The 26855-nt window shown below is 34.4% G+C and overlaps 1 protein-coding gene across 2 annotated transcripts in view; it reads right to left on the bottom strand.

Annotated features, from left to right (window-relative positions):
- Positions 1–2047: 2047 nt before the first annotated feature.
- The window catches only part of LOC138715254 (protein FAM107B), a 520167-nt gene continuing 495359 nt past the window's right edge, over positions 2048–26855 (bottom strand). For both annotated transcript variants that reach the window (XM_069847980.1, XM_069847981.1), the window contains 3 exons: positions 20119–20338; positions 18934–19087; positions 2048–17294 (listed from right to left, as the gene is read on the bottom strand). In XM_069847980.1, the coding sequence (XP_069704081.1) occupies positions 17196–17294; positions 18934–19087; positions 20119–20338 (473 nt within the window). In that variant the 3' untranslated portion in view covers positions 2048–17195. The remainder of the gene's footprint in view (positions 17295–18933; positions 19088–20118; positions 20339–26855) is intronic.

Genomic DNA, 26855 nt, shown 5'->3' with positions numbered 1-26855 from the left:
TATCTTCTCGATGTTACTGCTTTGTAGTTATCTTCTATGTTGTCACCCATTTTCCACTTCTTATGAAACACATTAGCAAAATCTCAACTGTCTGTGTGTGTATATATACCTGTTTTCTTCTAATGAATCGTTTAATATTATGAGATGCACAGTTCGCTGTATACTGACAATTTTCAGAAATAATGGGATCACAAGAAATTATTCCAGAGAAGTTTACCTTTAGCATAGCACATTTCTTGTAGATCTACATCTACTCATATACCCTCATTACTACTGATATCCCACAAATAAATTACCATCTCATATACCATCTCTTCCATCTCACCTTCATATTTTCAACCCTCCACAATAGATACAAAAATTCTACCAATATATTAATTATAAAAAAAACTTAAAACTATTATGTGGGCATGGGGCCTTGTAGGCTACTAAGTAGGCTACAAAGCCTTAATTATTCTGCTATTAACTCTAAGATCCATTTACACGAACTAGATTGCACTTCATATAGATCGTCGACATCATCACCATCATTTACCTTCATGATGAACAAATAGAATAATAGTAGATGCCAAATCTAAGGAATTGTGTAGGACCATTTTTAAAAAACTACAAATAATGTCCATTACTTGTCGTATGTAATCGTGAAAACTTTGTACCGTAATTAATGCAACAGTTCATAGCATAAACACTCATCAAAATATTACTTTCATACTCCATCAGCAAATCTATCGTGCTATCAAAAAGAAGTGCGTTATATGGCAGTAAAATTTTTTAATAGCCTCGCTATGGATATAAAAAATCAAACTCAAAACATAAGATTATTTAGAGATAAATTAAAGACATACTGGTAACTAATTTGTCACGCCTTCTATTCTGTAGGTGAATTTATGACATTCAACAATGCTGCATGAATATTTCTGTCCTTATTAAGTATCGATACTAACCTCTTGTGTTGTACTAGTATAAAACTCTTCCTTATACATTTCAACTAGACTGTGACTACAATTAAGACTTTGTAGTACTATTAAAATTTTTTTGACATGTTCCATATTCTAGCTGTGAAGCAATGTACAAATACCACGGAATGTAGATGAATACAATACAATAACCAATTAAAGCAATACAGAGCAAAAACAAGACAAGATAATAAAAAAAAAACACACACACACAAATGTGTGCACGTGCTTATGTCCACAAAAAGGAAGCAAATCTTTGCTTTCTTGCTGGAAATCGAACCTGAGTCCACTGAATTTGTAGGTAAAGGCTTGAGAGTGAAAGCAGAGACCACTATATCCTCCTGAGACATTTGTTGTTTTATTTTTGAAGTTCAATATAATTCTACACTTAAAAAAAAAGTCACTGACATGAGGAAAAATGCTGAAAAAATTCTGCAGGTTACAGTAAGGGCACAAATGCAGGTATATTATAGGCCTACTGTATTTTGGGTCTCCGCACATATATCTTGTATCATAATCATGTATGAAGTTGTTTAGTCAACTGTCCGAAAACAGGTCTGAACCTCACAAATGATACTAACATGGCACCATTTATGAGGCAACTAGGCCAGGAGATAATGAGTTAGAGTGGCCAGTTTCTTTCCCCTCCATTGCCTACATCGCCGATTAGCTATATATTACACAAATCAAACTTCAAATGTGTACAAACAATTGTTCTTCCTCTGACACAAATCGTCAAATGAGATGTAGGCCTACTGCCTGATAATAGATGTACAGTACATATCAGAATGGAATAGTATATTATACTCTCAGGACTCAAGAGGATATGTAAATATTATACTTAAAATTAGCCGTAAAAAGAATTAAAGAGCACTGGATATCATATATGTGCTTTATATTTCTGTAGAAATACAGTAACATCGGAAGTTTACCACAGTAGCACAATTAACGAAATGTTGTTCTACAATATTATAACTTTCTCTTTCCCACCGCAATAGGAGCTGTCAGATTGTTCTTTTAGTGGCATATGATTAGTTCCTCTTACATGACTGATTTAGGAAGTACCGGTATTTATTGTAATAAAACTCCAATTATACTTGACTAGTTATATTTCTATATTTTCCTGATTTCCTTAACTTTGTGTTGAGGCACACTTATGTTCTGCACATGTTAAAATCCAAAACAATAGATATTAATTACACTAAGAGTAAGATATCATAGAAATACACAAAAACTATAATAGGTACTAAACACACATTATATATATTATATAAATTTCCTTCTGGGTAACCAACATTAGCTTGCCAATTCGTCATAAAAGTACAGTGAAGTCATTCATTCTTGTAGAAATATTTTAAATATATACCGGTATGCATCGTTTCATAGTGACATGAACAAACTAAATTAAATTAAAAATAATTATTATGTAATTTATATACATAATTCAAAGTTAGAGGTGGTTTTTCAGAGTGCGTTTAGGATATATTACCAATTGTTTATATTAACAAACATGAGTAAAGGATAAGAGTTTGTTTGTTGAAGCTGAGACAACTGGAGAGGACAAAGGAGTGGAGATGAGAGTTTCACATTCACAGCAATTTTAGGGAGAAAAAAGTCTTGCTTTTTGGAAATTTGTTTTTTTTTTCACCTCTATAGCTTGTTATATTCAGAAAAAATATCCTATTAACAAAGTTCAGAATCCTAATTATTCTATTTTTTTTTTTTCAAATATCAATAAAACCACAACTCTTCTAATTTTTGTACAGTTCTTAAGATAATGAGTCTTTGAAAATATATTAAGATAGATCAGAGCTTTTTTAACCTTTTTCAACATGTGGCATACTAAAGGTGTAATTTAAAATCCCGTGGCACACTCATATAATCTAAACCAGTGGTTCCCAACTAGGGGAAATTTTTTAGGATTTTAGAGGGAATGTGTTTACTGAATGTTGACTTGTGTCGCGTTCGCTGAATGTTGACTCTTGTGGACTCACTTTTTACTACTCTTTTCACTTCTATTTTTCCAATTTACTACGACAACCTTTAGCTACTATTTTCATTTTCTCGCAGTGTGCCAGTGAATATTTCGTGGTATACTGGTTCAAAATGGCTGAGATAGATTGAAGTTAAATTCAAGAAGAATATTCAAATCTCTTTTAAAAATGCCCTCTGCCAGAAACTTGAATCTTGCTTTCTGAATTGTATTTCATATAGATATGAATCATATGAATATTATATGGAGGAATACCGGTACATTTCACGTAACATTCCCTCCAGCATATAGTCTTTATACACTAAGACGCCAGCAGCCATCCCTCAACATACCACTTGCATAGGATAATTGTTAAGTTCCTTTTGATATAATACAACATTAAATATGTGCAATATTGCCGTAACCACTGATTAAGCATGAGATTACAATTTTAGGCAGATTTAGCTACAAATTTTTAGACCTAGAAGCACTGATTTTCTATTAGCAGGTTTGGTTGAATAGGTTAAGTTGGAGGTTTTTAGGAACAGGTTAGATTAGAGAAGTTTGGAACGGGTTATATTAGAGAAATTTTGGAACATTGTATGTAGGATTGTACGGAATAGGCTAAATTCGGGGCATGGTTGGAGGCTATCATCACCAGCCACTGGCAGTCTCAGGAGCAAAGACCATGCAGAAGCATATACATGCAATCACAATTGTTAAAGATTAAATGACGAGTTACACATCAGTAACATGGACCCAAAATTCACAATAAAATATTACAATAATATTGTAGATAATCTCTGTCCAGAAGAAATTTCATGATTTCTCCAGTCCAACCACTTTCTCACACAGAACTATACTTAATAACAAGTAATAAAGAAACATTATATTCTACCACTTATATACATTGATCCCTTACTTTCAGCTTTCGAGATACGGGTAAACAACATCTATCAGTAAAGGCAACCAACTTGCATCTATCAACACACTTATTTGAAAGGGTTATTCAATACGCAACTGTTCATACGAGCTTCCTCTTAGAAAATGAGTCACTATACATGTAAAAGATAGTGAGTGCAGTGGGTTCTGAAGGCACATGTAAATTATTTTATTAATCTAAGTTCTTATCATTGTATAGCCTATAGGTAAGTGGAAACTTGCAAGTGGAAACAAATCGAAAACTAATTAAATGTCTCAATCTCGTTCTCTGTGTTATATTATTTCCTTACACTTTATGACTTTCATTTATTACCAAAAGGTTGATTCAAAAGGTTTTTGTGAAATGCTAGGTGGTGAAAGATGTACGGTAGCGATTTGGAACAGAAAATTTTTTCAAATATGATCTCATTTCAGAGATACAATATTTTGAAGTATAATTTGAAACACAGTAATATTATTATGCGATTTCTATTGCATGGGGTTGCTACTACTTAATTAGGATTGTAATAACATCAGAACAGCATTAAAATATCATTAAATACTTTATTATTATTGATTAAAAAATACCCGTTCGTTTGTACCATCAATAATATATTAACATTTATCATGCTGCGGAGCTTTATCTTTGTTTACAACCTCTGTTCAAAGTGTCCTCCATCTATAGTGATGCACGCGTAGCACGCTGTTAAACAGCTGTTGTGACACATGTCATTAGGTCGGGTTCATGACGAAAGACTTAACAAAACCTGCTCCAGAGTCATAATGTATAGACATGTATGTTAGAACTGTAATTATTTCGGAAGCTATTCTAAATCGGTTTATTTAGATTCTTTATTCAAAATAACATTATCTTTCATCACCTAGCTTTTCAAAAATAGGTACCTTTCGAATCACTCGGTATAATTATTAACTTAAAATGTGACGTTATTAGCAAAAAGGCTAGGCCTTCTATACTAGACATTCAATTTCAAATCTCGAAATTTATGTTGGAACGTGATCGTATTTTGACACTTTATTTGGAGTACCGTAAAGTGGGGTGACTTTGAACGCTGGGGTGACTTTGAACAGTAATTTAGCACCTTTCTAAATTAAATGTTGTACCCAATTGCGAAAAAACTGTTTAAGTTGTCAATAAACTAGTTCAGTTTTTTCGGAATAGGGTACAGCATTCAAATTAAAAAGGCGCTAAATTACTGTTCAAAGCCACCCCGGTGTTCAAAGTCACCCCACTTTACGGTATTCTATTTTCCTTTCACAATTTATCATGTCATTATCATTGCTTTGTACGGAAATGTCTGGTTTTGCCAGCCAGTAGAACAACATATTCTCCAACAACAGTGGCATGCGGTGAAATTTAATGTGAGGGAAGCAATAATACAAATTTTTATATGTATAGTACAAAACTGATAGCAGCCAATTCACCTAAATATATTTGAAGACCTAAAACAATTCTCCTGTCTTTAGCAGCAAAATCATCGATGATCTGGGCATAGAAATCCTCATTATTGTGAATAGTTTCCAGTAATTTCTTCTCTATAGAGAGCACAGGTAATAATAATCTGGATAGTCTATCTTCCACTTGAGAATTTCTGATGTAGGTTTTTATTCATTTTAGTGCAGAAAAAGAACGTTCAACGAAGTACTATTTGCAGAAATTGTAAAATTCAGTTCGCTTAATTTTATAAATTGAAATGAATTGCTTTTAAGTACCGGTAACACAAAAGTTCACTCGCATTTTTATTCTTAAAGTCTTCATTGCAATAACACACACTTAACTGAGCTCTTAAACGAGGAAAATTGAAGTGTTGACCATAAACTGATTTCAATGATGAAAAATCAATTTCAAGGGAACTCTTTGTCACGATTCGGTTTTATTAATTCTAGAAATTTCAACTTCTCTAGGTTCTGAAACCTCACATTAATTTGATTGACAACATTGTCCACAATTTCAAAATATACCTTCCTGAAGCATTTTTTCTGTCTCCTACATTATCCAAGAGTAATCATTTGCTCTGTGGTTCAATTTTATCGTTTGTTCATCAGAAGAAGTTTCGGAAAATATTTTGTCGAACTTCCCTCTTCTGCTGGCTATATTTTCTTCAGTTTCAGCCACTTTATGGATACAAAACGAGATGTCGTTTGATTTTGTTTGTAAAATTTAAAAAAAGGGCAGTAGTTACTGAAAACAAATTTGTAAGATTTCTATTTTAATAAATATGCCAATAAAAACAGCTTGAATTTGAATGTTTTAAAATTTCAATTTTTACAAAATTGTGTTAAATTTTAGCAGTAAGAAGAATGATTATTAGGCTAAAATTGTTAGGTAAATAAATAAAAATAAGTCTACATGTGTAACTTTTTGACTTGTATTGTAGGTTCCAACGTACAGTAAGTAGAAAATTGAGGGTAAAATATTTTAGAAAGAAAGAAAACCTCGAGCAGCAATGTAGGTTTCGTAATGTTTGGTCTAAATAATGAGCCCTCTTTGACGATTTTCAGAAAAAAGAAGAGAAACCGTTACGAGTTTTGAAAAATATATTACACTCTTTAATGCATGGCACAGACTGTGAAAGCACAAGGCTAAGTTTATGAGCCATATAATGAATGAATATGGCATCCAGAAACTTGTCTCTGACTTTAGCCTGTAGCCCATTAATTTCACTCGACATGACCGCCACACTATCTTATGTTTGAGCCACTATTCTACTACCAAAATCATACTGAACTATACAGTCAATAACCCAATCGGCTAATGCCGAAGGAGTTCGATAAGCACTCACATCCAAGAATCCTACAAATAGTTCTTGTAATCTGTCACTAGTTACATATCTAAATACAACTGAGAGTTGCTATTCGCTTCGAATATGTGTCGTATCGTCTACATTAATGCAACAAAGGGGGCACTGTGGACTTCTTTTCTAATTAAATTTCTGCTATAAATACATTACTATGCTTAATGTGTGTATTCAATATAGGGTCGTATTTTCTTCGTAAAATAACCAATTTAACATAATTACCTCTGTGAACTGAATTATCGCTTTTGTCATGACCACTTCCACTCGGTAATGAGTTTTGGAATAATATTCTGGGGAAATTCCACAGATAGTAACAATATATTTCTATTACAAAAAAGAATAATTAGAATAATAGTATGTGCCAAATCTAGGGAATCGTGTAGGGCTACTTTCAAAAGACTACAAATAATGCCCATGGCTTGTCAGTATATCTTTTCATTAATAATCTTCCTCGTATGCAATCGTGAAAACTTTGTAACTAATTCAACAGTTCATAGCATAAATACACGTCAAAAAAATGACTATCATACTCCATCGGCAAGTCTATCGTGCTATCAAAAAGGAGTGTGTTATATGGCAGTAAAAGTTTTTAATAGCCTCCCTATCGATATAAAAAATGAAACTCAAAACATAAAATTATTTAAGGCCAAATTAAAGAAGTACCTAATTTCTCACGCCTTCTATTCTGTAGGTGAATTCATGACATTCAATAACACTTCATGAAATTGATACTAAAACTTTGTGTTGTACTAGTAGACTATATTGTAAATCTCGTATATATATATATATATATATATATATATATATATATATATATATTTCATCTATACTGTGACTATAAATTAAGATTTTATAATAGTATTAAGTTTTTTGACTTGTTTCATATTCTAGCTGTAAGCATGTATGAATACCATGGAATGTTAATATATACAATACAATACACAGAGAGCCAGTTCTCTCTTTCCTAAATGATAGACAATATCAATTAAGCGTTTAACTATCTCTCTGTTTTCCTTCACCTTTTCTTTATATTTCATTGTAGACAGGCACTTTTGATTGTCAAGTTGAAAATCAACTTTAGATATGCCAAACGTTACAAAGCTTCCAGGTTAAAATGTCCACAAAAGTATGGTCCAAGGCAACAGGTCCATGCAATAAAAAGGCCAAATATCAAAATGTTAACTTTAAAATATCCATTAACTAAGATGTCCACAAATATTTGTACAATAACAATGCTGCTTTTGTTACTAGGCAATAACAAAGCTGCTTCTATTACTAGGCAACAGCAAATTTCCAGATCATTTATTCACAAAAAGGGAAACAGCTTTCAATACACGATGGTTTTATTTATCATTTTCACACCATAAGTAGAAATAATAATAAACTCTACTGGAGGTGCTCAGAAAGAAGCAGGTGCTGCGCACGCTGTGAAACCAACACAGACTTGGATAACATTCAAATTGTGCAGGATGCAGGACGGAACCACACACATGAAGGTGATATGGCAGAAGTCGAGGTAAGAAAAACAAATGCAGAACTAAAGTCAAGGGCAATCCACCGCTGTGGAGTAACGTTTAGCACGTCTGACCGTGAAATGAGCGGGCCCAAGTTGAAATCCTGGTTAGGACAAGTTACCTGGTTGAGTTTTTTTCCGAGGTTTTCCCTCAAGTAATTGAAGTAGAATTGCTGAGTAACTTTCGGTGTTGGACCTCGGACTCATTTCGCCATTATTAACTCACGTATCATTATCATCATCATCATCATCATCATCATCATCATCATCATCCATTCCATAGCTCGGGTTAAATTCACGATGCGGTGTCGGCACATCATATCAGCATTTGGAGATTTTTAGAGTAGGGTTGGGCAGAATTATGCACTCTGTGCTTACACGGTGTACTACGAGAGAAGTGTGCTTATAGAGTGCACGAAAACCGGTTTATTCAAGTTGCGGTAACGTGCTGTATGTTTCAAAAGAAAATGTTATTCTACCAAACTAAATAAGAACACAAAGTAATGAAACACTTCCTTAAACACAAAACAAAACATGTCTGTTGCACATTAATTCATATTACTCAATTTCTCAAGATTTGGAGAAACTGTATTAGCACAAGCTATGCGAAGAAATGCCGTCAAAAGCCCATCATTTCTTGTTTGAGATTTGTTTATTTTCGTAATAGAAAATAACTGTTCACATCTATAAGTGGAACCAAATAAACACAAAACTTTCTCACACTGCTTATGCAGATTGGGAAAGCGTCCTCTTGGGAATCCATCATAAAACTGTATAAGACCCGACCTTGAATCATATTTCGCTCGCATCTCTCGATCACATCGCAGGTCAACCAATTCACACTATAATGAAGGGGGGACGTTATCAATAATCAGTTGGAATCAGAACATGTAGCAAAAATACGCAAATCCATTTCCAGGCAATCTAAATCGTGGAACCTTGATGTAAATTCCTCTAATAGACCGGATAGAATACATGCGTACATTTCGAAATTTTCATTGTTCAAAATTCTATGCGCTTAGATAAGGATGGGAAATGATATATTTCTCCCTTTTGCATTTGACGTATCCATAACAGCAATTTCTCCTTAAAAGCTGCAATTCTATCTGCAAATTGTGTATTAAGAATTTCTTTTCCCTGAAGTCCTAAATTTAACTCATTTAAAAGCTGTGTAAGATCTGTTGTAGCTGCTGGCACACTATTGCGTGCTCCAGCGCTCACACTTGGAATTCCCCGTGCGCACGGAGGGCAAATGCACTCAAACGCCCATCGCTGTTTTAGAGCATGTTACAGATAAACAATATTCTACAGAGAACTCAATTATATAAATTCAAGGAGGACACATCAATATTAGAGAACCCATAAATAAGAGATACATCAGAAATCAATGCAGGATCGAGAGAATAATTTAAAACTGAATGTTCCTCAATAATTACCAGACTAATAATGATTCTGACACAGGTAACAGGAAATATTTGTAACATGGACATTTTTGCAATAAAATTGATAGATTTTTACGTTTTATTGCTGTGGACATTTATGTACTGAGAACGTTTTAGCATAGCTGACGTTATTGTAGCTGGACATTTTACAGTGGACCTTTTAACTCTGAATCATTACAAATTCTATTGTTGAAACAATGTGGGGTTGAGAGTTTTCATGTCGTTTCAATGCTTTATGGTGATTACGTCACTGAAGCTGTCTTGTCCCATACAATTTTTTGTTATTAAATAAAAGACATGGCCAACAAAACAATTTCCCTATAATGCAGCAACAACATAGCCACTCTGATTTACTATACTGATCTAAATTAAACTTTCTCACGCGTGATTTTGTTTGTACTTTAAGTTTTTTTTCAGATCGCACATTGGTCATCCAATTTCGGTAATTCATTTTCTTTCAGAAAAGTCTCTAGAACAAAATTCATGTTTTAAAAGTTTTTTTTCTGTTTGACAGTTACTCTCGGGAAGTTGAGATTCCTGCTATTAGAAATTGCTCTCAACACCTCCTCTCTCCCTTCTTCACAGTAGGGCTGCACGCAGAAGGAGGCCACCAATTATGAGCTCGCTTCCCTTTCACTCACTAAAGACTACAACGCAATTTTATATTTTAAATTTTAAGTAATTTAAAATCACATTAAACACCAACTAATAAAATGACATTATTGTCAGACAGGAACAGCACACAATTTGTGTATATGGAGCACAAGAAATGTTATATTTTGCACACAAAAAGAACTTTCCAATTTCCAACACATCAATATGTTCTCACAAGGAAGCAAAGCAAGCAACTTAGATAATGCTGGCTGTGGGCAGAGTGGCGAAGTCCTCCTTAGTTCGAATGGAAATAAACAAATATGCCTCGACTAGCAACAGACGCCTCAAGCTGAGAAAAAGAATAAACAAAACTGCCTCCACCAGCACAAGTGCTCAGAGAAAGAATTTTGTGACATTTTAAAATTAGAGAATTCATAGTTCTCACGATTAAAATATAATTTCTGCAATAAATTTATTCTTTGTCATTTTATAAACAGGGAAAGCAATGATTCCTTTGTCTTGTATGTACGGCATGCCACTGCCCAGCAATATATAACGGCGATTACATCAGACGAACTTCTTCAAGTGATTACAGAAAAATACAATTTATGGAAAATCTTTACACAAGCCGTAAGATTTGAGAAAATGTGTTTCTGTCTGTTGGAATTCAACTTTTGATGGCTGTGATATCAACAGATGTTAGACAAATGTTTGTAATATTCAGAAGCTTTAACAAATACGATTAATGTGTAATTGCGCAGTCTTCATGAAGAGATCTTGGCGGAGAAAATGTTACAGAAAACTACATAGGAAGTTACTGTTGTACAGTAATATTGGAAATCCCTCTAAATGTTTCAAAACACGGATAACATGTGATATATGCTCATATAGGACCCATATTTTTAAGACATAAAAGTTTTAAACTGGAGTTGATGAAGAATACGATTATACACATTTACGCAGAATAACACTAATTTTTCTGCGACTGCAATTTGTGATGTTTAAGTGATCGCATTGCGATTCGTGATTTATTGCCTCTGAGATTTCCTGGTTTGAATTCGTATCATTTTTAAAGATAAAATTAATCTGAACTTAGTCAGAAGCAATAGGCAGAGGGTTATTATTTGTGTCTAATTAATACAGGCATATACACTATCGCAGAATAGAGTTACAATTTATCAGCAGACAGCTCATCAGTAGAAAAGAACTGACCAAGAGAGAGGCAACAGCCAATGGCTTTTGTAAAGAACTTTCCTATATTGATACATTAATAAAGTTCTTCAGGTATACTTCAATAACACCTAACAGACAGAACTACAACATAGAAGTTCCTTCCTCTGGTTTGAAACACATTTCCTTTTTTTCAGCTTGACTAATGAAAGTTCATTTTCTCTCGCTTCTTTTCAAGAAGAAATTCCTGCTCCATAATCAATTTGTTTTCAAGCAATACATTTTGGATTCAATAGAAAATAAAATCCTTACATAACAGATGCAATATATAAGGACAATATAAGAGACATTTTAAAACTGTTAAAATAACGAAACTGTAGAAATGAATTAAATATTTGAAATGATCCAGTTTCTCACTTCTATTTTTTAAATTTCCAAAAGTTAGCTCTTTTTTATGATGGCAATGTACAAAATGAAAAGAAATACATATACATGTTAAAAATTGATTATTTAAAAAAAAAATAACAATACAGCTGAAGGAAAATATAAAGTGGGTTATTTAACTCTATAGTGTCAATGAAGTACTTCCTGAAGTGGAATGTTTTCCTCTCATCTCAAGGCCTTTGATAGAGTTTGGCGTTAAATGGTCCACCCTACACAGACAAGAACAGCACAAAAGTGATAAGATGAAGATACGAGTTGACAGAAGTACTTGACAAACATACAATAAAACGGTATCACAATTAACAGTATGTTATCATACAAGATTAAATCAGTGCTTTATATCATTTCCTGAAATAGAGAGTTTTCAAAACAATTCTCGAGGAATCAATTATTTATTTTTTCTTGTCTGCTGTATTACAGAAGAATTCTACAGTATTCTATCACAATTGACACTAAGCAGTAGTTATTTAATTCATTACAGAAAGAATATCTTTCGAAATATAAAATTTTAATTTTAATTCAACTGGAAGAAATTTAAATATTTTCATATTCATCACTGTCAGTATTTTGTATCTCCATTTCTTTCTTTGTCTATGTGATATAATGAAATCTAGAGGCCCATCAGAGTACACCCTCTTTAATTTAAACTAACGTTGATTAATTGGTTTCTCTCACATCCAGGTCGAATAAGAATCTTCCTGAATGGTATGAGAAATTCAATTTTTGACGTGAAGGTGACTGTAAGACAGAATTCATCACCCCAGTGACAGGAGAGTAACTAGTTCTTTTACACGAGTGAGGAATGGCCAGCACATTTTGTGTGGAGCCCTCTTACTTAGGGAGAGGTCTTTTACGTGTCATCAAATTTGGGCCTTCTGAAACTATGATACAGGCTTTTATCACTTTTAAAAGTTCATTACTCTCGGATATCATCGAATCTGCGAACTTTGTATCCATTGTTCAACAGAGCCGTGCAAGACAGTAGTTGTACTCGGTCAAGATTCACTTATCCTTGAAAATGCTCCAATCCTCGTGTTCGGTCTGAATAAGCATGCAGTCTGTGCAGGTTTGCTCTGCTCAAGCAACATCTGCCATGACATAATGTTTCCTATCCCAAATCTAAGCAAGGTCATCGTGAACGAATTAACTAAACCGAAAATAAATGGAATTTGAATGTATTAAATAATTATTTATTTCGCCACTAGAATGTTCATAAATGTTTCAAACATCTGTAATCTTTAAGAATAAATCTATAAATATAATTTGAACTGGTAATGGAAATTATGGCTGAACAAATTTTAATGAATTACCCCTCATTTTGAAGCTTGGCATCCAAGGATGTGGAGAATAAAAGTATTGTCGGGTGAAAGTGCAAAGATTACCATTCCTAAGGAAAACCAAAAGGCATTACCTACTTACTGATAAAATAAGAAGTCTATAAGATTTTGTAGTCTCCGATCACTTCAGCAAGATCTTTTAATAGAACAAATAGTGATACTGTCCTCTACATTTCAAGGTAGTTCACGAAACCTGCAGCAGCTATACCAAAATGCTATGTCTGTTGTTCGAAAGCAGGGCAAACTGACATTTTCTTAACTCTCACCTGTAATCCGCAATGACCTGAAATAGCTACTGCTTTACTCCCACATGAAAACCCCGCTGTTTGTCCTCATATTATTACTTGCGTTTTCGCATTGAAACTCAAAGAACTGAAGATGGATGTGTTGAAAAAAAAATCTTTCGCATAAAAACCCATTAAGAGGGAAGCATTTTAAAAGAGATATTTTTGGCAGGGTTATACTTAATTGAGTTATTACATTGCTTTGAATGTTACATCTTCCGTGGAGTATGTGTGATTATCATAGAAGCAAATAACTTTCAAAATGTCTGGTGTTCTTTCTGGAAAATAAATCTGAAATATTTTTATTTGAACTTCTAAAGAATTTAGTTTGCAGCATTTGCTATACAAGCCACTAGTATATTTACATTCCTTTCTTTTTGTTGTTCAGTAAAAAATGTTACTTCAATATTTTCCTTACATTTAAATGCTTACTGGCTTTACAACCTTAGTTGGAAAAGTCAAATAACAGAGCTTTAACTTATCACATACACTATAAAGAAGGAATAAAAAATAAAAAATGATCAATTAAATAAATGGTATTGTATATGTTGTAATGACTTGGTGAACGACAACTGCATTAAACAAAACACTCAAAGATGGAAATACACTTTGTTTTATAATAGATTTAGTCTCCTGAAACATGATCAGAACTGTTCACTGATTTGAAATTAACAGTTGTATTGTAATAAATTGTAATTGCTTGGTATAGCACTAACGAGGTCTGAATCTGTATAGCTGCAGCAGGTTGTTAATAATATACCAGCTTTACTAAAATAACGTTTACAAGACACACTTGCTGCTGGAATATTTGATATGTCTTGCAACTTGCAATAGCAATGGCAGATCTTCCGCCATTTTAGGAGGTTATACTCGTATAAAGATCTATTTCATCTGCTTCTCTTCCAGTCTTTGAAACAGTGTCTGTTCTTTTGTGGCAATAGTTGAACATTTCATATATAATTATAATTATAATCCGTGGTGCTACAGCCCTTGAAGGGCCCAGACCGACCAGCAGGGTGCTGGCCTCACGTTCATATGCCGAAGCAGAGGTGGACGATCATCCAACCAGAATGGAGGTATCGTGTGGTTAGCACGATGATTCCCCCCAGCCATTATAGCTGGCTTTCACAACCGGATTTCGCTACCTATCGTAGCTCCTCAAGTGCATCACAATGCTGAGTGAGCACCAGTCCCATACACTGGCCGAAATTTCATGAGAAAATTTATTTCCCCATGAGGACTCGAACCAGCGCGCATTTCGTAACGCGAGTCCTAGGCAGGATGCCTTAGACCACGACGCCACGGCATGGGACTGAACATTTTATATTAAAGACAAAAATCCAGTGTAGGTATTTTAGAATTAAAATAAGCTAAAACAGCCGACTCGCACCAAAAGCTGGATTAAACATGACATTTAGATCAGTCACGTCCAACCTCGGAGAGAGAGCTTCCTGTAGCCTACCCTGCTAGGCTGGTCTCGATTTATCTCTTATTTCATGCTCACATACTTGGCTCTGTCTAATGTCACCATAGATCCAGCAATGCAATTGAGGATAGTATACAGTACCTTCAACTTATTTTCTGAGCTCTGACATTAAGTATGACGTACTTTACAAGTCCAGAAAAGTCTTTAAGACGTTCTCCTCACTACAGATTTCATGCTCAAGTAAAATTATTTTGAAACGAGAAATATAATTACACATATTTATTCGGCTTATACTACGATTTAAGAATGCACAGTCATTGATCTAACTTCAAATAACTGTTTTAACATACGTGACACAATATTATTGTTTCTGTTATTTCTGGTGTGTGATTTAAATTGAATACAGACGTTCAAATTTATATCTACTAAAATACAACATCAGACACTCGTAGAACGTGTGTAATCTTCCTCTTCAGCCAGAAGATTTTCCGTCTTTTATGCTCTATTCCTAAAAAATTGTCAAGCATCCATAATTTTGTTTAAGATCAGTTTCCACATGCAAGACTTTTAAAGTTCATTCTCAGAGGAAAGGCAAGTGTAAGGGCCCTGACATTTTCACTGGTATACAGAATATATTATAAATATTATGTTTTATTGTTTTGTTCCCAATAACAGCTATTTTTATAATAAATATATACTTTTTTGTCATTTTAAACTGTCATTTCGATAAGCTGACTGTCCGTGTAAAATGAATATTTGTTGAAAGTGGCTAAATATTTTATATCATACAGAAAAAAAATTACTTAAATAGTGTTACTGTATGCAAACTCAGTAGCCAATAAGACACTGTGAGAGATTTTTTGGTATTTTAAGTGCAAAAACGCAAAAAATTCGCACTGCTTTGTACACATACAGTGAAAATATTAAATTATACAGTCCAGAATACTCTTATTGGTACTCTTGAATATCTGAGGGCTATAACGGAAGAATTATCCTGCATATATTCAAACACAATTTTTCTAAACTACTGAAATGTTTGTAGCAATGCACTATGGAATAAGCGCTGAAAGCTTAAATCAACAGATACGTTCATCTCCATCTCGCTTTTTTCTTCATCTTCTTCTTCTTCTTCTTCTTCTTCTTCTTCTTCTTCTTCTGCTTCTTCTTAAGCATTGTCTTTATACAATATCAAATATTTTAAATATGTTCAAGGAATAATTATTCCTTAACTCAGGTATATAAGCAACAAATAATACTGGTAATTGCTGTTGTTTAAGATAAAAATGTTATTGCACGAAACTGGAGAGAGATGTTAAATTAAAACACGAACGTTTGGCTTTCGTGTTTCTTCTGTCAGAGCAAGTGTGACAAAGTGTTCTTTCTCTATGTGATTTAGAATAATTCTCAATTTTTACAACAGTGCAGACATAGGCCTACTACATATTTTTTTTCTGTGATGTTAACACTTCTATTATTTTCACACTATTTTCAAATTTGTTACCTACAGAATAAGCATTTTCATTCGTTGTCGTACATTTTTAGAGTAATTCACAAGGTTAAGAAAAGACGAAAAATTATTTTCCTGTACATAAGATTAAACCTAGTCTTTCCAGTTCACAGCCAGTTGCGCCACCCACTGAGTCAACGTGGCTTCCAATTTTTATATAACCATTCTATAAAGTCTCATAACAATTATCACAGAATTTGTGCTCTTTCTCACATTTCGTTTTATCAGAAGTCTCAATGGATTAAAATTACTATAATTACTGTAGCCCAGAATGGGAATGGTGGTTTTATTAATTATAATGTTTCCCTGAGTTAAGGAACAAGATCCTCAAGTGTAATAAATTGTTTCTCTGAAAAAAAAAATGTGGCATATAAAATTATATTTTGTTGCAGAATAACTTCAAAAGTTTAAAAATTGAAAATGCAGGGCCTGGTACAATAAAATTAAATGGACAAGATTTCTGATGATTTAGAATCTAAATCTATGTAAATATTAACACAATTTCTCTAAAAATAAACTAAACATGTACACTGAGATGCCATAACTCAGAGTACTGGTTTCTAAAACCAGACCAACACACTCGAACACAGTACAGATAAGGACAGTAGATGAGAAGCTTCAATGTCAACATCATTTTGTTCGTTTTTGTTTAAATTGTGGGAATGCTTGAGGATGTCCAGATCAACAGCAAACACAATATTTAACACCATCTTGATTTGCTGGTTATCTACAGATCTGTGGGCAGAGTGATGTTCTGTCTTCTGACCTCAAAGGAGACAACGAAAGCAACACTGCCATCTTTAATTTCGCTGATCACTTTGAGTCCATTCGCGCTCGAAGTTTGGCATGAATTTTCATGAATTCTGGTTCTCCAGGTCTGCATTTGTCATTATCGTCTTCAGATTTCTCCAGCTGCAAAGATAACAAAACCATAAACAATCAATTGTGTTTTAAACCAGATCCACAACTGTTCCTCATGTCACAATACGTATTGTATCAGAGCCCTTTATTAGCCTTCTCACAGGTGCTGACCTCAGAGCACTGAAGTATCTGGAGAAATTCCTAAATGTATGAATGGAAAGACATTAGCGTTAAGAGAAGGTAAATTCATCAGTGAGGATCAACGATCTGCCTTTAGTAAATCTTTCTATTACTGTACCACATAAAAGTATAAATGAAGACCTCCTGGGGATAAGGATGTAACCAACAAAACTATAATTCACGTTTCAGAAGAAAGGAAAATAATTTCAGGGGCATATTTCATTAAGCCTATATTTACTAGCAGAATCATTTGACCAATCAAGGATACAAGTTTATTTTGCTGTTGAATACTGTTATGAATGAATGCTTCAAAATTACTTTTTCTACCTAAGTCACATATTTCAGTAATTTAATGTTACAGCATACCCCTTTTCCTTGGGGTCCTGGAAGTTTTGGCAACGAGAACTACCCGGAATTGAACCCAGAACCTTCAAGTCCTTAGTCAATTGCTCTACCAACTGAGCTACCAGACCTCGAAGAGAAGAGGGGATAAGTGAAAACTGTATTATTATGCAAGAAAATGACCCAAGCATATGGCTTGGAATACAAAGGTGTGGCTTGTACGCAATATGTCAACATACCTAGAAACTCATCCCGTCTTCACAAATTGTTCCTGTATAACTTTATGGGCAATCTTTGAGAGAAAAATTACAAAGAGAGTTACTTCAAACAAAAGTGACCTCAAAATTGCTCTCCAGAAAAAATGAAACAGTGTTTAATCATCTTAAACTTCAAAATTAGTGAAATAAATGCACATGTGACTGAGGCAATGGTTATCCGAGTAAATATCTGACAGTTGGAATACTTTTCAATAGATATGCGTGAATATTTTAGTATCATATATCTTATGTATTTATTTTGCTTAATTAGCAGATAGCTACTGGTACTGTGTACATTATTTCGTTATTTCACTTTATCTTGTACCTAAATTTCATGCTTTTTGCTAAATTTCTTAGGCGCTTGAATATTTCCTGCACTAACTACGTCACATATGCATAAATGCAAAAAACAAAGGGGGGGGAAGAAACTACTGCAGCGTGTAATAACCCCAAGACACGAACATGGAATTCCTGAATGAAATATACTACATAAAACAAACAATCAATGGGATTTTGATAATAGAAAAGAGAAGGAGAATAAATATTAGGACGAGGAAGAGTATAAGAATAATAAGAAGGATAAGAAGAAGTGGAGGTAAAAGAAAAATGCGGATTAAGAGGAAGAGGGGAAAAGGGAAGAATCAAGAGGAAAAGAATAAGAAGAAAAGAAGTGAAGGAAAAAGAATTCAGATCAAGCGGTAGAGAGAGGGCAGGAGTAGCGAGAGAAAAGAAGAAAAGTGTGAAAAGAAAACAAAACTACCTCCGACATTTTCGGAAATCCTTACTGGTTCTTTCTTTAGATAGAAAGAGATATTATCTCAAATGTGCTATTGTTTGGTTAGAACCTGTAAGAAGTTCAGCAATGTTGGAGATAAATTGTCACATCACTACATAAACGAGCTAGTTCCAACCGTCTCCAATCTCCTGGCCCGCTCCTCGATCACCCTTTCTAGGGCAGACTTGCTCTCCTGCTTCTGTTGTTCCAGCTCCCTCTTGAACTGGTGCTCCTTATGCTTCTCCAGGGCGCGCTGCAGCTCCGACTTCTGGTTCAGCACGTTCTTGCCTCTGCAACACAGTCATACATGTTATCATCACAGTTCATTCACTTACATGTTCAACATGTTCAAATCAAGCAAATTTCCGAGTATGAATTGATATTGATATTTGAAGGGGTAAGAATGGGACAGTCCAAAGCCACATTTTACCATATTAATTATTATTCTTAAGGAATTTATACAATACAAAAATGTATATTTATCCAAAACTAATTTTATTTTTCGTATGACATTTAAAGGAAATCTGTCTGTCACTGAAATGACTTGCGGAAAAATTACTGGTCAGCTGTTTCTCACCCCATCAAGTTCCCTGCTTTGCAGACAGATATCTAGTGGGCCATTGTTTCGCTTAAGATTTCAGATTAAGTCAATGGTCTGCAATACATGCGGGATCTGAAATCGGATAACTCTTCGAAATAATAATAATAATAATAATAATAATAATAATAATAATAATAATAATAATAATAATAATAATAATAATAATAATAATAATAATAATAATGATAATGATAATAATAATAATGATAATATTAATAATAATAATAATAATAATAATAATAATAATGATAATATTAATAATAATAATAATAATAATAATAATAATAATAATACGAACTAATACTCCTTTTACAGTTTTTATTGATGTTCACATCCAAGTTTCCAAGTTCAGAAGTTAAATTTGAGATTCAGTGTGAGTTTTAGTGGTTTTGAGAATGAGTTTTAAATTTGAGTATCAGCCAAGATTTTGACTTTGAGTACGTAGGCCTATATGAATCTCGTATAAATTCTATACCATAACTTCAGCTCCTTATCCACTACACATTTGCATACAGCTGGACTCTTTAGTCAAGTGGTCAGTATGGTGGAGCGCCAACGCTGACAATACATAACAAATACACAGTACCAGTCCTTATAGGAGGAAAATTAATCTCCACGTTTGTGCTTAGAGTTGAACCAGGATCCGCTGGATTCGTAGCAGTGTCTCAGCTTGAATAAAGAAATATTTCTGTAATTCTATGCTTACTAGGTACTGCTTACATTTTCTGATTGAACATAAGTTCCCTGTGGAGATTTTTGTGGTCCGACGATTCAAGGCACGGGTTTTGTGGCTTTCGAGGCACAATAAGGCCCTCGGGGTTGTGTGGGGGCAGCGGTGGTGCAACGGGCCCTGTGTTGTTACGCCTGTTCCTCTTCTCCAAGTCTGCACTAGATGTGCACAACTCTGGTTCAGGAATCATTTTTCTGGGAAAGAATTCACCTGAAACAGATAAAAACATGTTACAGTTTTTAAAAAGATTATAGTGTTCTTGGCGTTTAACGCCACGTTTTACAAAAAAAAAAGAACATTATATGTACCGGTAAATGTATATAATCCAAACACCCAACTTCAATATCATGCAACTTTCTCTTTTAGTAAACTGACAATGTTAAATAGACAAATAAATCTTTCTTGTTTATGATGGCCACTATGCATGATTTAGATTCAGAAGCAGTTTTTAATATAGGCTGTACAATAATTAAAAATAAAATAATTATAGAATATATATCGCAATTTCATTATTTAGGATTCGCTATTTATTGCGGAGGTTTCCAACTGGAGTAACTCTCAACCACAATTGAAACCAAGTTGAGTTGTAGTTGCAGCTTAACTGCCTTGAAGATTCATGTCTGTTCACACCAGAGCAACTTTGAGTTCAGCAACTACAAAGTTGATATCATCTTCAACCTGTAAGCACGCCATTTTGTACATACAAATAGCAACTGTCAACTGCAATCACCAAAATAAACAACACACCCAGTTACTATCAACTCAGTTGATCAACTTAACTTGCAGTTGAGTTGAGATTGAAAGAGTGAGAAGGTATGCATCTTGTTCTCTTTGATGCATTAATAATAACAACTGTAGTTGCGTTGAAGTACAGTTGAATTGCGGTTGAGAGTTGCTCCAGTGAAAAACTTTCCTTATACTGATGAAATTAATGAAAATAGGAAAAATAAGCCACTTAAATTGGGTACATTACAGGCACTAAAGGCAAAGGGTGGTAGTAGTAATAGTACGACGCTTTCAATAGCAAAGATTATTCAGTGTCGAAATTGGACGTGGGCGGGAATTGACACATTTTTTTTTTCCTGTAGCCCTCTATCAAGATTCTAAGTACCATAAATATACGACACGGAAAACATAGCTTTATTTCATGAAGCCATGCTAAGGCCAACATCCTCGGCACTGTCTGAACTCTCGAATCCAAGAGCTAACAGAAAGATTACCAGGGACGACTAAAACAAGAACCGACTCAACACCTGCCTCATGACAATACCTGCTTTTACATATAGCTCAGAGATATGAAGAATGATTAAAAGGCACATTTACAAAATACAAACCGCCGAAATTATATTTATTACATCTACAGCTGCGTATGCAAGACTTGGTCAGAAAATATATATTGAACTATAAAAAAAAACTAGAAATAAGGAAATTTGAATGAAACCTTTAATATAGACCTACAGGTAGAAACTGGAGAATGCAAGTGTAACGAATGGCAGGTGTTTAGTAGCTTTGTCGTTTCATATCAGATCAGGAGGTCATAATAATTTGGAGCCACGCTATCCACAAAGTCTAGGCGGAAGACCTAAATCTATAAGACATTACAAAAACCCACAACTTTTGCACCACACTGTACACCGCAAAAGTCTTAAGTCATAAATTGAATTGATAAAATGATATGCAATTCCATGGAGCAGAAGTGAAGCAAGAATAAGACATTGAAGTACACGGACAAAATCTGCTTCATATTCCACATTTCGAAAATGTCGGGGTCCGAACCCCATTTCCTTGACAGAAACAGCTAGCTAAGCAAGAACCGGGCCTCACTACGTAAAAAGGAGGAAAAATAAATCTTCCTGAGAGAAATGGGAAGAGAGTTTGACCGAGTAACAGTATATGACGCTTGAAGAGGTAGATTATAAATGAGAATGCCGCAAACACAGAATTGTTCCACGCAGAGTTTGTAATGACCGGCTTGGTCTGTTCTAAAATACTATAAACAGTCTTTTCGTAAAACCACTGAAACCACTTCCTGGAAAACCTCGACTAAATTAATAGTTCTTCAAGAAATCTGCTGGAGCATATTAAAAACTATAGAGAGAGGTACCGTACTGTACATAGGAACATATTAGTTGCCTTTCTGTACTTCTCCACAAAATCAAAGGAAGAGTTTGTTCTGGTTAATTTCCATATGAGCTTCCTCTTGAAAACACAATCAGACACAATGAGACTGTGATAACTTACTCATATAATACGAGTGGTTTTGAAGGAGACCTCACGACATACGAGTATATTCCCATTTATTTTGGAAACTGATTTTTATACCAAGTTCAAAGGGAAAGTGTTGCCTTGGACTAGCGGTAGGGAATGCGCGCTGGTTCGAGCCCTCATGGGGAAGAAATTTACTCATGAAATTTTGGCCAGTGTATGGGAATGATGTGCATCCAGCATCGTGATGGAAATGGGGAGCTGCAATTAGTAACGAAATCCGGTTTCCTAAGTCAGCATTGAGTGGCGAGGTCATCGTGCTAACGACACGTTACCCACCGTACTGTTTGGATGATCGTTCACCTCTGCTGAGACATGTGGACGTAAGGCTAGTCAGTTGTCGGCAGATCGACTTTGATCTTTCATGGGATGTCGCACCACGGATGATGATGATGATGATGATGATGATGATGATGATGATGATGATGATGTACAGCAATGATACAAAAATCAATTCCGAGATCGCAATGAAAATCTATGTTTTCAGCATATTTTATACCATAAAAGTAGTTTTTAGCACGCCATGCATCTAGTATATCTATCTGTGTATGTAAGTTACATGCTACAATAAACTGCTAGACGGATTTTGTTATATTGAGTGGTATGCATAAAGTTGTAGCATTACCTTTTGCTTCGACTGTAGAAGATACATGAAGTAGATGTAGAAGTATATACAGTACTTCGTTTTGTATGCATAAACCTGATACTGTTACTACGAAGTATGTACTACGCGGCGGTAGTATAAACTATCAAGGGTAATCGATTATCGACAGTACTTCGGGTTTATCCGCTAAGATTCGTTAGTTTTCGCCTTTCATGCATTTATGTTCATTTCTTTGTGAAAAAATTGATTGTTGTCCTCAAAATTTGGTTAATATATCAAGAAAAAGGACAATTACGACGAAGTGGGAAATGTAGAAGAGAGAACATGAGAATAACTGCTGTTTGTTAATCTACTAGAAAAATACCCAGCATTATTAAACAAGTCGCAAACTCCGCCGCAAAAAAGGTGATAAAGAAAAAGCCATCCAGGCTATGAAAGTTGAGGTGGAAGTTTAGGCCTACACCAAAAAAAAAAAAAAAAATGGACAAAAAGCAAATTATGAAGAGAATAAATAACAAGTAAAGTAAAAATCAGACAGGCCCAAAATGTTGGTCATTAAATTTACATGTACGCACACGGAGTTTTTACATGTAAATTAAATGTATTACAAATACATCATAGAATCATTTTGCTAAAAAAAAATATTATTTTAAATAACAATAACAAAAGTCAACTGACAGAATTCCAGTTATCAAAAAATCAACATTTGAGTAGTCCATTACAAAAATTGATCATATAACATTTTTTTTTTATTTTTGACACCTATACAACTTCTTATAATCACGTTCTGATGGTTCTCGTCTTTTCTTGTAGGATTTTCTAGCGCGAATTTGCATAAATTCTGTCATATTAAACCGAATGCTTATGCTGAGCTAACAAAGTCTCAAACACGGCAGACTACGATTTTTCTTAGTTTATACTTAGAAGTAGAAGTACATACTTCTTATTATGCATATAAATAGTGGTTAATACTACGAATTCTAGCATAAACTAAACACGGCCTCCAGATCAATTTCTGCTATGCAGGAAAGAATTTAGTATGGGTTTTTAATGCAAAAAGATCGTAGTTTATATAATTACGAAAACCTTAGCAATAACATTTACTTCAACTTTATACATACGAGCCAACGCAAAGAGGAATGATGAACATGAAACATGAAAAAAGGCCTTATCACATTATAAAAAAAAAAAAGATATACCGTACACGATCTTTACAGGAATCATGAACAGCGAGGAAAAACAAGTCATAACGAGATTAAACAAGTTATACAAATATGTATTTTATAGGTTTGTTAGCATTAGCAATCTAATCTCACTTCTTTAAAGGAAAGTAGACGTGACGTCTTCCCGGAATTTCCTTAATTCATGTTCATTAACAAGTCAATTAAAACACTAAGCGCACACAAAAATAATCCGATGGTAATAAAACAAACAGAGATTGAAGTTCAGTCTTAAATAGCAAACAATTTGCATATCTCGAACAATGACTCATTAAAATGATTCGCGGCCCAGTGGAGTGAACCCATGTGGAATATTTAACTAATAATGATTAACGCCTCAGAAATGAAGCAACGCGCACGTGATCGCCCACTCACCATAAACGACGAAATTAGAGGCTTGGGTGTTGAAAACAGCGGTAGTATGGTATATAACCCTAAGCTTAAAGAACGTAAGTTCAGTACTGGCCAAAGGGGAAGAAATTTTTAGAAGTAAAAACTCATAGGCTAAGTGCGGCTTTCATCGGGTGAGAAAGTAAAAACATTGTTAGAATCTAGTACATTTACTACAGGATTATTGGATTGGCAGCGACTAGTTTATTTCTTTATGTTTGTGCCATTTACGTGGTCACAATTTTTATATTATTATTATTATTATTGTTATTATTATTATTATTATTATTATTATTATTATTATTATTATTATTATTATTATTATTATGTTTCGGATAAAGTAGCTGTATCAGGATAGGCATCCTTAGTCCGTGCGTTTTGTTTACAAACATTAACTGCTGGGAAGAGCGTTCCCCATCCCCTATAGCTGAAATATCAGTGAACTGACAGTACAACCACAGTCTAGTACAGTATTATATACAGTCACGAAGCTCAATACGTAGTAAATAAGCATCCATAGATTGTTGCTAACCACTAGGGTCGCTAATATCGCCTCATTACAGACAATGCGAAATAGTACCGGCACAGTCTATTGTTTCTAGCACCCTCACAACTCAAGCTTCGTGACTGCATATACTAGACTGTGGTACAACCCTAGTCAATGTTTGCAAACAAAATGCACCGACCAAGGATGCCTATCCTGATACAGCTACTTTATCCGAAACGTAATAATAATAAAAATAATAATAATAGTTCGGATAGTAATAATAATAATAATAATAATAATAATAATAATAATAATAATAATCATCATCATCATCATCATCATCTAACTTTTGCCGTCGAGGCTGGTATGCAGTTCAGATTCCAAGCGGCGTATTCCTTGTTCATGTGGTTGGCATATTCTAACATCGTCACTTGAGAAAACACTGAACAGCCACGTGACAAAGAACACGCACCCTCTCCTTATGACTGGGAAAGACATGCCGGAAATCGAGGCAACACGCGCTAAATTTATAGACGGAAACGTCGATACTTGAACTACAAACTAATTTATCTGCATATTGTTACAGGAAGAGTAACAAGAAAACGAAAAATTCGTACTTAAGGAAGAGCCCTAATAATCTCACAACGAACTGAACAGAACTATAGAGGAAAGAAGTGCAAATATTTTGACGGGTGACGGATAAAATCAATACGAATTGAAAATTCTTCTGTAATTTTTTCCCATTTCCAAACGGTTTGTCTAGAATTTATCTGCATACATTTAAGTTCCTGCAAGACTAAGTTGCCTGCAGAAAGGGGAAGTGTTCTTTTCCTTCTGAAGATCTTCAATGAATCAGTCGTTCTCAGTTTACTTTGGTTTTCTTTCTGTGTCCTAAAAGAGCACACACTGTCGGTAGAGAAGAAGACAACCCCTTCCTGTCTACCCTCCAATACAACTCCCTTGCAAGTTAGGTACGCACTCATATAAGCACAGTCATTTTTATAGTACCTTGCGTAGTGTATTATCCCAATGACAGGTCATAAACCGTTGATATGTTCAGGCTCTTTCGTAAAATAAATACGGTAACGTTTAAGCTAAAACATAGGATTTTTTAAACAAAAGTATTTGCATTTTTTTTCTTTAACACATTGCACACAATTAACTAATAGTCGGCTTACATATTGGAAGACGAGGAGGAAGGAGACCTTGAGACGAATGAATAACTTACAATTACACCATCTCACAAGGTATAAAACGTGACAAACGAAGCGCTGGGATTGCATATGAGCTCTGTTGAGAAGGATGCTGGAATTAACCCAAGAAAAAGACAAATCCATATAACAAAAGGGTTGCGTAATGCAATCTCATCAGAGGTGAGGTCACCTCAAGTTGCGGCGCAATAACATGATATCATACAACGTACAACACACGCACGAAATCGAATTCGCATACCATAAGCGTAAGTAGTCATGGAAAAATACACAGACGCCTAAAATAAGCTTGCCGTATAATTCAAATAAATCCCGTAACTGCAATATAGTTCGTTTTTGTCTGTTCTGAGCTAGAGTATCCTATTAGAAAACGTACCAAAAAGTGAGCTTGTTGGTCAACATTTGATTATTTTTCGAAGTTTAAACAGAATGATTGTGATGCTGTAAAGCTGCGGTTTCGTAACAAGCTGTGTTTTTTTCTTTACGGCGATGGGTTGTTAGCCCTTCGCCCAACGCCCAAGCTGGGGGACTTTACGTGCCATAAATCCAC

This window comes from Periplaneta americana, chromosome 15, assembly GCF_040183065.1.
Source record: "Periplaneta americana isolate PAMFEO1 chromosome 15, P.americana_PAMFEO1_priV1, whole genome shotgun sequence".
Taxonomy (NCBI): Eukaryota; Metazoa; Arthropoda; class Insecta; order Blattodea; family Blattidae; genus Periplaneta; species Periplaneta americana.
This window is presented reverse-complemented; position numbering and strand designations above follow the sequence as displayed.